Source organism: Danio rerio, chromosome 5 (genome assembly GCF_052040795.2).
Source record: "Danio rerio strain M-AB ecotype USA chromosome 5, GRCz13ab, whole genome shotgun sequence".
NCBI classification, from domain to species: domain Eukaryota; kingdom Metazoa; phylum Chordata; class Actinopteri; order Cypriniformes; family Danionidae; genus Danio; species Danio rerio.
The window spans coordinates 31920889-31934868 of NC_141025.1; the positions used below are offsets into that span (position 1 = coordinate 31920889).

At 37.7% G+C, this 13980-nt stretch overlaps 1 protein-coding gene and 1 long non-coding RNA gene across 10 annotated transcripts in view; one reads left to right on the forward strand and one right to left on the reverse strand.

Moving 5' to 3' along the window:
• The window catches only part of spns2 (SPNS lysolipid transporter 2, sphingosine-1-phosphate), a 116904-nt gene extending 102940 nt beyond the window's left edge, over window positions 1-13964 (reverse strand). For 2 of the 4 annotated variants that reach the window (XR_015490446.1, XR_015490447.1), the window contains exon 1: window positions 13545-13964. Coding sequence is in view for 2 of the 4 variants with exons in the window: in NM_001083847.1 (NP_001077316.1) it covers window positions 13545-13773 (229 nt within the window). In the remaining 2 variants the exon portion in view is untranslated. 4 annotated transcript variants of the gene reach the window in all.
• LOC147844013 (uncharacterized) overlaps window positions 1-13980 on the forward strand; it is a 187318-nt gene that overhangs the window by 128578 nt on the left and 44760 nt on the right. The window contains exon 5 of one of the 6 annotated variants that reach the window (XR_015491303.1): window positions 11242-11709. The exons of 4 other annotated variants lie outside the window; for them this stretch is intronic. This is a non-coding gene — a long non-coding RNA (uncharacterized LOC147844013). Of the gene's footprint in view, window positions 1-5658; window positions 6417-11241; window positions 11710-13980 lie in introns of those variants that run through there. One more of the 6 variants, XR_015491301.1, reaches the window with a different exon arrangement.

The window sequence follows — 13980 nt, forward strand, 5'->3', positions numbered from 1 at the left end:
AGAAACTTAAGAGGATCGATTATGAATGCCATAAATAAGCATGTTTGGTGGTTTAAAGGTCTTGTGGAGTGCTTTGAAATGTTCAATGTGATTTCAACCGAAACTTGAAGACATACATTAGCTCCTCCCCTTTTAAAAAAGGGGGTTTTGTTTTTATCACAGCAATGCAAGTGATAGTAGGTAAGTTCAATTGCATCAAATGAAAAGCAAATCACAAGCATCTTGAAGGGGGTAGGCTTGTCAGATAATATAGAGCATTTAATTGGTCAAAAGATTTAATGAGAAACGGAAGTATGAGGTGATGTCAAAAAATTATTGATCTATTTAGGTAGAAGTGACAAACAGCAAACTTTGGATGTTTATATCTTCTAAATGCAAATCGTATCACTGTTTTGGAGCTCAATAGCTTATTGATATCTTTAAGACTCACTCTCATTCATGAATTCTCTCGCCGTGCATCATGGGACAGTTTAGCGAATGCACACTTCAGAATCTTGCCGGAAGTAGTAGGTTATCCGGGTACTTCTCGCTCACTGTTTTTCGATATTCTATGTATTTGGACTTGGCTTGCATACTGTTTTTAGCATACTATAAAGTATGGAAGGATGTGATTTCAGATGCAGCCTAACATACTGATCCTAATAAATAAATAAAAAAAATGTTCTTATATTTTTACGGGAACTATAAATTTGGATGTTTAGTATTGATATTATATTGATAAGCACCTTTCTGATGTGAAGGCTGATGAGTGGTAACTATAGTAGATGTGAGGTGAAGTAACTGTGGGAAAACAAAACAACGGCATCACTGGAATTCAGTTCGACATTCCTCAGCACTGAGGTGGAGACACACACCTCACACACACACACACAGGTATTTTAGGCGTTAGTTCTGGGTAATTATTATGTTCTGGTGTGGCCAAATAACTCAAACTATTGTAGCTAACATGCTAAGAATGGCAAATTAATACTTAAAGGAAACTAAAGCCTTTTGACATACTGCAAATAATGTACTGTGCCCAAAAGCAAACAGTCAAATGCAAACTATTGCTTGCTGTATTGTCTGTTATCTTGCTCTATTGCTGTATTATATATTATCTATATTAACGATGAACCGCTTTGGATAAAAGTGTCTGCTAAATGATTAAATGGTTAATGTTTCTCAGGCTTAAATGGACTTTATCTCTATTTAAAGTGTTTGTATATCTAATATGCATTAAAATCTAACAGTTTTAGATTTATAAAGTGCTATAAATGGTAAAAAAGTATAAATGGTAAAAAAAAGAAGTCTCAAAAACACAGAAAAGGTAATTATATACAGTAGTGATTAGTGAAATATTATTTAAATTTAAAATAACATGTAAAATATTTCTAAGTTATAATAATAGTTTATTTTCCATTTTCTCCAGTCTATTTATTATTGTTATTATTATTATTATTATTATTATCAATGTTTTAAAAAAAGCTGGGTTGCTTAATATTTTTGTTCAAACCATGACATTTTTTTCAGAATATTTGTTTTTATTAAAAGGAAGTGCAAAAGAGTAAAAAAAAATTTAAATAGAATTTTTTGGATCTCTGAATATGTCACTTTTGATAAATTTAATTAATCTTGCTGAATAAAAGTACTAGTATTGTTTTGTTTTGTGTAGTATTGACTTTTCCAATACTTTCCTTCAAACATAATTTGTACTGACTTTTAAACAGTAGTCTAACCAGGCCAGCAGTGCTCCAGTATGGCATACATAAAGGCCCACTTGTCTCCATAGCATGCAAGGGGTTATTTTTAGGACTGCCGAGTGAATGGCACTGAGAAATGAATGGGTCTGGTTAAAAAATCACTGGAATCTATATTTGCACAAGATAGGACACGGATGTGTGACTGTTTTAAAGACAGTTTCTCTAGACTCTGGCCATCTACACCTCACATACACTGAAACAACACAGCCAGATTTCCCAATGAGGTGAAAGTGTTTCTGACCTGTAATGCACTGGGGTGACAAAAACAACTCTATGCTCTCTAGTATAAATAGAAGACATACAATGACACTAGAATACATAAAGCGGATGTTTATAATTTCAAGTTATGGAGCCTTTCTGCAAATACAGACTACTAGCAAGCAAACACTAGATTTATGCGACGATTCTTCAGAAAGCCTGTCTGTTTACCCCTTTATTAAAACACAAAGGCTTAAGTCTATTTCTACCAACAGATACCTACACTCTATAGTGATACACAATCACGCTAAGGCTAAAAATCTCGGAAATAACATGTTACATAGTGGTATAGGTGATTATTTACTCAATTACTATTGAATAGAGGACATATTTTCTTCATAATAAGTCTCTGCAAATACAGACATGCAGTAAATTCCAGTTTAAATATTTGTTCTGGCAATGTGTAGCGCTTCCGAGGGCTTATTGAAAGGTCAAAGCTGAACTTCAGTAGATTAGTTTACCCTACTGACCCTTCTTTAGATTTTATTTAGTCAACATTTACACAGCAAAGCTTGTGTATGAACAGAACAGATCATCCGCCTAGTTCACGAACACTATCCAGCCTCATAACTAGAACAACTACTCAAATCAAATTACGCTGTAGCACATATGAGGATTTGCGATGCTTTCACAATGATTTAGCCACTGATATGTTGCATCCGGAAACGCTGGATCAGGATTACTGGGTTTGTCCTTATTTTATGGTAAAATTCATCACATTAATAGAAAATGAATAAAATATGCTAGAGTTAAAAAAAATAATTGTTATCTGTAAATTACCATGTTGTTCTTAAAAATGTATTTTTGTATTTTTTTTTCACATGAAGGCTAAATTTATGTGATCAAAAAGCTGTAAAAGCTAATTGTGATTATTATAATTTAAAATGGCTATTTTCTATTTTATACATCTGCAAAATGCATTGTATATCTGATCCCAAAGCTCATCATTATTGCAGTTTTCGGAGTTATGTGAACCTTTAGAAATCATTTTAATTTAATGCTCAAACATTTATGATGATTGTCAATTTAGTTAAAAAAATAAAGCATTAATGTCATTTTTTAATGTTAGTGTTATTACTTTTTTGTAAATCTTACTTTTGAACAGTAGTGTAAATGTCTTTATTTTGGGGGAAAAGTTTAAATAAGCCTATAATTTGATAAAACACGGCTTAAATTTAGATACAAATTGAAATTTGATACATACAACACAATTTCAAAGTTGTTTTTAGTTATTTTATTTCACAGAAGCACATGCATTTTGCCAAACAAGTAGCTTATTTTTATGAATAAATACAATTTGGTTATACATTTGTACAAATTCACACAATTCAGACTAGATCAATTCAGAATAAATCTTATTCAGAATGAATTTCTGAACATTTCTGCATGTTTTAGGATTGTACTTTTGCATTATTACACTCAAAAAATAGATATGTTTTTACTTGTTCAAACTACTTAATTAAAATGAGCTAAAACAACACAATTCTTGATATTTCATTGAGACAACTTTTTTATGTTCAATCCACATATATTTGTTAAAAGTGTTAAGTTAACTTAATTGATTTGTGTTGAGACATAATGAATGAATTGTGTGGAATTCTCCCTGCATTTTTTACAGTGTACACATTAAACTTATTAAGGCTCTAAAATTTAAAAAGCACTCTATATAATCTCCTGCTAGTCAAATGAATAAGTACAAATGTATATTCTCTCCTTGTTTGGCCAGTTGTAGTCTTCATGGGGTCAGAGGTCAGGCCTGAGGACGTCTCTCACGCTTCATTTCATATATTTCTGAACAGTCCTGATCTAACGCACAGCGACAAACCCGAGACATCCAGTCTCACAGGTGCGCTCGGCCTTCAGGCACCCGTTCACCCTCTCCTACAGCTGTCTGTCAAACCCTCCACCCTTAATCCCTTAGACACACTCCATCAAAAAGACACATGTCGAAGCCGAGAACTACAGTGAATCCCTCTTTTAAACAGACTAACACCCACACATACTGTGCATCTGTTTGGACACGCAAGGAGCTAAAAGCGGGCCACCAATTATATTAACAGGGTCAGTGCCATTCAAACAAGCACATCAGCCGTCGCCTGGTGGAGAAACATAACAAATGCTGCGGCTTGTTTGGATCGTCCACGCTACATTAAATGAACATCACATGGGCCAAATGAAAGACAAGCCCGTTAAGAAAATAAACCGGGTAAATCGCATCCCGGTTCTCAGAGGCTGTTAGTGGACTTGATTGTGTCAGGGTTTATTTTGAGAGTCATCGGCCCCAATACAGCCGCTCTCAAGCGAGATGAGAATTTGTCCTGCTGAGCAACACTAGTGGTTATATATTTATATGCTGACCTTATTGTTGAGGTCAGATATATGGTCATGGTTGTGTGCTCTTTATAAGGATACAGTTGAGGAAGATGAACGAAAATAAACAATACAGGAAGCTTTTTTTTTTGCTACCTTTCTTGAATAACTTTGAGGGTCAGGCTTAAAAAGCCAAGCTGTCTTTAGGGAAATAGTGGCTGTCACATAAAGAGCAAGGAAAGAGGAAGAAGTACTGTCTTGTTCCTCACAAAAAACACTCACATGCCTTCCAAGATGAGCTCCTAATATGAGAGAACTTTAAAAAAAAGTCACATGAAGTGCTTTGAAATGTGCATTTTTGGTTCAAATTAAACATGAAGTGAGGGTGAGACATACAGTAACTCTTCCTTTTTTTATTAAAAACAAAACAACTAATAGCTTTTCATTGTTACCACAACTCTGCCAGAGAGAGTGCTTGAGCTTAAGCACACCAAATGAAAAGCAAATAAGAAGCATCTTGAAGGGGGCGGGGCATGTCAAATACTGGAGAACATTTGATTGATTTTATTGACATCAAAAACAATAGTTGATCCATTTAAGTCAGGGGTCACCAATCTCGGTCCTGGAGGGCCGGTGTCCCTGCAGGTTTTAGCTCCAACTTGCTTCAACACACCTGCCTGAATGTTTCAAGTATACCTAGTAAGACCTTGATTAGCTTGTCCAGGTGTGTTTGATTAGGGTTGGAGCTAAAATCTGCAGGACATCGGCCCTCCAGGAACAAGTTTGTTGATCATTGATTTAAGTGGAAGAGACTCACTGCAAGTTTTAGATGTTTATATCTTCTAAATGCAAATATTGTCACTGATTTTGAGCACACTGGCTTATAGAACATTTTGAGGGATGTAAACAATAATAATGGTCCTAATGTATTTCCTGTTTTAGGTTTTTATTTTCCATAGCTTCTAAGAATCCAGCAAGCTCCACATATTAATGCATTTTTTGTGTCGACATTAGTTATGACTGAATCACCTCTTGTTACAGTTCTGAAATAGTTTGATGACAAGCAGGAACTGTCCAGGGAACGATGCTTTTGCCATATTGAAATAGTACATCCTTAATACTAAACATTGATACTAACATCTAAAAACTTTATTAGGATTTTGCTTTAATATCAGGTCAATATGTATTCCAGTAATAGTAAACATTTAAGTACAGCAGTCTTTACTCAAACTCTAATGTAATATTGTACTGCATGGTTTATAGAGGATATTAAATATTTTGTGCCTTCATCAATACACTCCAACTTGTAATGGTCTTTTAATGAATTTACTTTAATGGATTTATATTTCAGGTTTGAGAGAGCTCTATAGCTGCTTCTACAATTACACAGCATATGGGAATCAACTTTGGAAGAAATGGAAGACATTTGTTCTGCATGAGGGTCTCAGAAGAGTGAGACAAGCTTATAAACTCAATTACTGAGAGTTTTTCCATTACTTTCATGTTTTTCTTTTGTTGAGAGTCCTTTAATATGAGCGTAGTAAAACAAGCGAGAGAAGGGGAGAGAGGCGACAGCCAAGCCTAAAGTGACTGAGCCAACAATACAGCTAATTTCAATTTTCAGCCAATTTGTTGTAGGCATATTAAAAATGCACCACTGTGGTATACATTATTAACCTACATACTGTATACTAATGTATGCTTTTGCTTTGTTTGTATAGCCAACATTCTGGTGTCAATGTGTTACAACACATTTACAGAAGTAATTATCTTAGGCTAAGCTTAGAGTTTAAACATCAAAAATGTACATTCCCTGTCAATGGACATTAGAGCTTTCAGCTAGCAATGTCAATCCAATGGAAAACATTAGACAAAAATACTTTCAATGGGCTATATGCACAGGTGGTGTTCTTCACCCAATGATAAACTTCTAGCGTCATCAGGATCAGCAGGCGAGCTCAGAAACATTGAAAACACCGGGATAAAATAAACTGTCATACTTTAAAGACTTGACAGGGGGAAATGGAATGTAATGCAGAGCTTCTTGTCTGGTCAGAGACCCACTTCATATCACATATTTATCAATGAAGATCACTCATGTTTACAGAAATCAGACCTTAAATGAGTCCATTTAAAATGAAAAGATAGTTCACTGGAAGCAATGAGGCTGGCTGACTGAAATTAAAAGTCTGTGTGGATATACCCCATTAGCATAATGTTCACTAGGCGGCCATCATAATGGCTAACTTTAGCATATCATCTTAGTCAAGACAAGGCTAGCTAGTCTGAGAACACCATTGTTCAGATGTTAAGTTAATATAACCAGTCACAAATGACTAGTTGCCAATATAGTACACTTGGTAACTAATATATTAGCTAAATTAACTAGCTTAGCACTGGAACACCCTGCAAAAATTGTGCTGGGAGATTTTCTGCCTTCGTGCAAAAGTCCCAGTCAGGATTTTGAAATGACTAAATTCTTTTTTTTTTATGTTTTATATATACATTGTAAAACACATTACAAAAAAAATACAAAACGGTCAATATAAACATGTAACAATAAGCAAATACACTGAGGAGTGTTCTGAGCAAAAAAAACAAACAAAACAAAAACATATAAATAAAATAAATAAATAATAATGATAATAATCACTATTGTAATCTTACATACAGAAACTACAGGTCTGCAATGTGCTGGCCAGAACTAGTGTCCAGTGCCAAGCTGGGAGTAGGGGGTAATGACTCAATCAGAAGAAGCAGGGTCAAGCTGAAGAGTTTGGACGTGTTTGCGAAGGTGTTCCAAAATTTTAATGAAAATAGTGCTAGAACGGTGAAGAGTGTGCCCAGTTTTGTCTAATTTCTTAAAATAAAGAACATTTCTTATCCAACAAATGTGAGAAGGAGGGTAAGGGCTCTTCCAATTCAGAAGAATTAACCACCTAGACCAGGGGTCTCAAACTCAATTTACCTGGGGGCCGCAGGAGGCAAAGTCTGGGTGAGGCTGGGCCGCATAAGGGATTTTACAAAAAAAATCCTCAAATGTCATTATTAACAGTTTTAATTATTTCTTCTGAACATGAAGTGTCCTGAACATGAATAGAACATTGAGTGAAGATTATGAACAGTTTGAACATGGCATCTTTTGCCTACTCCTTGCTGCCAGAGACTTGACAGCGCTTCTTCTCACAAATCTGAACCACATTTGGCTTTAGAGCGGAAGCAGTTGAGACCCTCAGTATGGCTTGAAGATGATCATCATTAAGTCTAGACCTGTACTTTGACTTATTGAAGTCCTAGGGAAAAAATTGGGGGAACTCACTCAAAACTTCCATTCTCTCACCTAAAAAAAGGCGTATATATGTATAAATAAAACACCCCCACCCCACTCCAGTCACATCAGTCTGTACCAGTCTGTATCTACCTATAATATCAATATATATAAGATGCAGGGCAGGCACGTGCACACATAGGGCTCAACCTGTGCAGAGCACATGCCCTTTTTAGTCTTGCATAGAAAGTGCCCTTCCAAAATTATCAAAAGTGCCCCCGCGACGCGACACACCCTCGGTCCCGCTCTTCAGTAGGCGCGCGATAACACCGCTCTTGAGTACGCGCGCGACAACACAGCTGACCAGAACGCGCGCGACAACGCGCATTGAGTGACAAGCGCGCTGTGTACGGATAGAATCAGCAAAGCGGGGAGCGCTTTCTCTCCCCGCTCCGCTGATTATGTCAGAGTACAGCGGTCGGCGCGGGCCACAAAATATTGCACTGAGGGCCGCGAGTTTGAGACCCCTGACCTAGACAGAAGAGCTAAGAAGGCTACAAAGTCTACAAAATGAGAGGGTAAAATGTAGCTGTCAGGAAGAACCACAAATAAACCAATAACTGGACAAGTTGAAATATCGAAATGACTAAATTCTGTGTGAAAGTTTGTTGAACAATGGTAATTGTGATTGCATCTTTTATGCTAATGCTCCTTAAGCATGTCCAATTGGGGTCAAGCTACAGTAAGTTAAAACCAGGCTAATTGTACAGGGCTTTCTCTTGGAACAGGGCTGTCACTAGTGAGAAGAAACGTGATGACGATTATAGAGGGCTCTGGCAATTTCAACCAAAACATATTTTACTTAAATCAATGAGTAAATCAACTTTTTTTTTTACAATGATGTAATGCTTTTACTGGTGTCATCACTCTATGTGCTACGTGCTACTGCTGCTGACCCCCCTAAGTAGAGCACACTGTGCTGTTACAGATAGGCCTTATCACACCTTCAACTTACACCACAAGGGGCACAACTAAAAAAGACAGTGTGCAAATGTGTATGTGTGTGTGTGTCTGAGAGTGTGTCCAGGCAGAACTAGAGCTGAGCCAGCCAGACTGGACCATAAAGTGCAGAAGAGCAATGCAGCAAATCATACAGTCTCTTCCTCTAATAAACGGAAAGCCTGTATATCTGAATGTGCAGACGTGTCTATTTTCCCTCAGGGAGCTCCTCGGGCTGCTGGATTACCCGTCACACTTAATTAAGCACTTGTCTTGAGATTAAACATCCTCATACCTCAGATGCCTTTAGGAAAAAAAGACACTGCACCTTTCAGAATCTGCTGCACCTCATAATCCAGATTACCAGTCAAACTGCCTTCATCAGAGCAGGCATCAGGCCAGTGGCTCAGTGCAGGATCTTGGATCAAATAATGTTAAGTGGCCTCCGTCTGTACGTCCCTGTGGTATTCCCCACGCTTCTTAATCCCTGTCTTAACCGTAATCTGTTGTTGAGCTCAGCCTGTCTGCTGGAGGGACTGTTGCCAGCCAGCCTTCCTGGATCTGAGCCATCACAGCCAAACCACAAATTTAATCAAACTAAATGGTTCACAACCTCAGCCCCATCAATCTGATCTCTCTGTACCACTAGAGGCTGTGTTGGAGACTGAAAGAGACAAATATAGATAGTGGACAACTATAATGAGACAATAGGGAGGGGGAATCAGTCCCAACGTTGCTGAAATGCACCTCCGGCTAAACATAAACAAGGAAAAAGTCATTCATATGACTCTGACTCGAGTTTTAGCATTAATGCCGAAAATAAACAACGTAAGCCTACGGTGACCATATTACACTTACACACCTGTTCATTATTCTTCCAATCAATCCAGACTTGACACAGGTGATGAGCAAGATTCCTTTCCTCAACATTCAGCACACATCGACATGGTTTTGTTCTGTGCTTTGCGGTTTCTAATGAGGGATTGGTTGTCCTCTGCTATAAAATCTACACACCCGCTAGTTTTGTTTAGGTGGAGAGAACAGAAAATTAGAGCTTTGCTGTTCTGTTTCGCAAAAATCAATCAATTAAATGTAGTCTGACAAGGCCAAAATGACACACACTTGATTCTCCTTCTTCTTTAGAAAATTTACATTTGGTTTTGGCTAACAGTGATGAGAGACTTGAGATTCTAAAACAACCACAGCCTTGAAGAGCTTGTAAAAAGTAAAACTGACAGTAAATAGGTTTGACTCATAATAAAAGTAGGTGTTTTCACTTCAACGGTATTTAATAAACCCAGTTTTAGTGTTTAGACTGCATTAATTGTATTTTAAAACACTGTGAATGTAATGCAAACTAGTTTGGTATTTATGCATTTCATTTATTTCCTTTTTAGCTTAGTCCCTTTATTAATCAGGGGTTGTAAGAGCCAGTTTAATGTCAATAATTCCTGCCAAATTTATGTTTCATATTCATATATGGCAAAATTATTTCTGATTTTTTATTATGTATAATTTGTGTGATCTTTCTTTAATGCTTGCATTGCCTTCTCGCGAGAAGTGCAGTGAAGTGTTAGCGCGGGTATTGGAGAAACAGTTTTCTAACCGTCTGCTGTCAGCTAAAAATATATGTTTCTTTTGTGTGTCTAAATGCTTTAGGGGACACATTTAAAGATTTAAAGAAGGTGCAGGATGTAAGAATCATTTGGATTTTTGTGCTTTCATTTAAAATAAACATGCATTGATTTACGGATTGTCTGACATTGTGTTGAGTAAAAACTCTACGTTCCTGCCAAGCCAAGAAAGATATAGTTTGCAGCTATAGGGGGCACCACAACGAAAAGAAGCGCCAACTTATCCAGCATATGTTTTATGCAGCGGATCCCCTACCAGCCGCAACCCGGCTTTGGGAAACACCCATACACTCTTGCATTCACACCCACACATACACTATGGCTAATTTAGCTTATTCAGTTCACCTGTAGTGCATGTTTTTGAACTGTGGGAGAAACCAGAGCACTTAGAGAAAACCCACTTGAACATGGGGGAACATGCAAACTCCACATTGTGACCCACCCAGCCGTGGCTCGAACCAGCAACCTATTTGCTGTGAGGGTGTTATTTAAACATCACCATGTCGCCTTTTTTGGTGTTTAAATAATTGTATTTTATTTGAGTGAGCGAGTGCAGGTAAACTCCTTTTAAAGTGGACTGCTTGACTAAAATTTAGGTGGGTGAGTTCCTTAAAGTTCCATTTCGGAAACTTTATGGTGTAATGAATTACTTTTAAAATTATGGCTAAACATCTTTTAGTTCACCCATCAACAGAAAGAAACAAAAAATCTCATATATATATTTAAAAAAAGATCAACAAAACCATAAAAAAGAAGAAAAGCATTTTTTTAAAGAGAAATATCAACACAATTTTTTTTTTCTAATGAACCATAAGCAGATATTTTGAAATATATTGTTTTGCATTCTAGAAAAGTCATATGACAAATTATGTTTTATTTGTACCACTGCTGGACATCCTTCAAATGGTGCCTGTGTCAGACTGCAGAACAAAGCAGCAGTGGTAAGAAGGTCTCAGCAATCATGTGGCTTATTCTCTCTCTCTCTCTCTCTCTCTCTCTCTCTCTCTCTCTCTCTCTCTCTCTCATACTAAAGACTGGTCTCCACCACTGCAGGATGGCTGCGTCAGCTCTGCCCTCCCATGAAGTGAGCTTCACTGTCTCATACATGCTTTCCATCATGCTTTATCAATCAGGCAATCTCGGGGTTTAGAGATGCATGTTAATCTCAATAACTTGCAGTCTGCTGCTGCAACATCCCAAATTCAAGTCCTCTCCTGAGAACTGACCGATTTTGCTGTAATCTCTCAGCAGTCCTCATGATCTCAAATATTTACTTACTCAATTTTCCTTTCAGATGAAATCAAATGTAACTCATTTATAAGCAAAGAAGTCAATCTGTATGCAGCTGCATGGCGTGATGGTCATTTTAAATAAACTAAAGTGCATATAAAGTGTGTACTCACTTGAGTAAAAACGGATGGATTTTGGCTTATATTGAAACTTTTATCCACGAGAGAGGATGACAATCTATCTGTTCAGGATATGCTTTGAGTGAAACGATATTGATTTTGGAGATGGCGAGATTAGATGAGATACATCCGACGTAAACACATCTTTTTAATAATGTTATCTCTGCTCTGCTATCTTATGTAATGCTGCCAAACCTGAGACTGTACACACGCGCTATATCCACCGCCATGTCGCATATCGTTGCCATCTCTAACGTATTCGCAAATTTCACCCCATTAATCACTGACTGACATTCTTAATTGTTCGCGCAAGTGATGCAACACGCAACCATCTGGCAAACTAACGCACAATCGACATATTAAAGGATCAAATAAAGACTTTGCCAAAGCAGGTTCTGCATTTGTAGTTGTGGAGGGCTTTCCTGAATAAGCCATTACAAAGAAGTCTGCACGCTGCAGCGGCGCGCCATTCAAGCATCCCCTGCTGTCAAAAGTGTCTGAAGCGCGCGCTAGAAGGAACGCGTTGTTCAGCGCGGGAGGAACAAGACCATGCAAACGTACATTTCATTTATGGCTCGTCATAACATCAAACAACTTTTTTTCCCATTCAATAATTGTTGGTAATTAGTATTTTAAGTGAAAAGTTCCCATATATATGCATATGTATAGGATAAACACTGCTGTTTTAATGTTATTAAATCTGCACCAAATAAGTGCGCATCAAGTATCTTGCATGTAGGGTTAGGGTTGCATGTATTTCTCAGTATACACTGTAAGGAACACGAAAACCACAATTATTAATTAAAAAAAACTCAACAACAACACCAGAAAATGTCATATATGACAAATAACATGTAAATCAGAGAGGGAATGGATTAAAAGAGCTGTTTCCACTATTTACGGTTATACTAAATCCCGCATTTCAGAAATCCCTAGGTAATAGCGCACTCTTGCCTTGTTCCAAATCTCTAATCGCTCTTCATTAGTTATTCATGAAAATTACCCCTCTCAGAGTGCGCTGGAGCAAATGTCAGCTGACATGTCGCCTCAGATCACTGGGAAGCCATTCAAAAGGCGAATTAAACCACAATTTTAGAGAGACGCTAAGTTTGACACAACATAAAAAACTAGTAGATTAAATCTGTTCTAGTTTCTATGGAAACATGTCCGACCGCGGCTGCGCTCTCCCTTTATTCCTGAATAACTTGATTCCTGATTCCAAGGGCATCTTTGCGCCTGGCGCTGCCGGGGTTATTTATAAAACCGCCAATAAGAGAGGTGTTCCTAAAACCTTGGATACAAGCGGAGTCCCAAGTTTGCTCGAGATTATTTGGAACTTGATGTCTTCTGGATTAGCGCTTCTGATTTAAATAAAGTCTGAATTGGTAAAAGCCGGTTGGTCGCTAGATAGATGATTTTGAATAGGTTTGCTATTGATAAGACAAATACTGATTGTTAGTGCTGATTTGTGAGCAAACGTTAAAAACTGGCGTGAGAAATGCTGATAATATAAAATTGTAAACGGGACTGCTTGTCATCAGCCTTTATATTGTGGCATATTTGAGAGGCATAGGGTCAGATTAGATTGATCTAAGTTCACTCACAATAATCAATATCATGTTAGCACAACGGGGTTACCTCTCACTATCCGGATGGTTTGATTAAATCACACGGAACAGGCTAAGCTGCATGAGAGACATACTGTCTTACCTTGTTCAATAAAATCCAGCACGTGCGCCTTTGAGATATACATGATGATCACTTGACTTGTGTTAATGTTTAAAATGTTTGTGTTTTCCTGGTCAAAATGAAACTTTGTTGCCCGAGTGAAACATTAAACAATACAAATGATGACTTGCGCTGTTCTGCTATCATAAGCCGGTTAGTAAAACGAGCGGCTTTTACACCAAAATAATGCTCGTCTTACCTGCTACGGTGTATCTGTCCATGTAATTGAGCACATTTCCAAAACTCAGAATCCCGGCGGCTACAAGCGGAGTCCGGCATCGGAGTAATGCGGCATGGAATTTCTGCCCAGGTCTGCAGTGATGCAGATCTCTGGATTTAAGAGCCGGACTCATGCTTCCAGACAGCGTGTGCACCTCATCCGAACTGCTGCACCCCTCGATTTCACATCCATCGCTCTCCACACACATCTTCTGGCAAGAAAGATCCAGCGCAAACGATTGAACGATTTTGTTTTCCAAAACGACGGTTAGGGTGGAAAAATAGTGTTGAACCTATTAGCGGAAAACGGAAAAAACTAAGTGTTAATCGCGGAGAATAAAAAGCTTTGATTTGATTATTGCTCGCTGAGCTCGGTTCATGTCTGTACATTGACAGCATTGAGCGCTCGGTCTGCG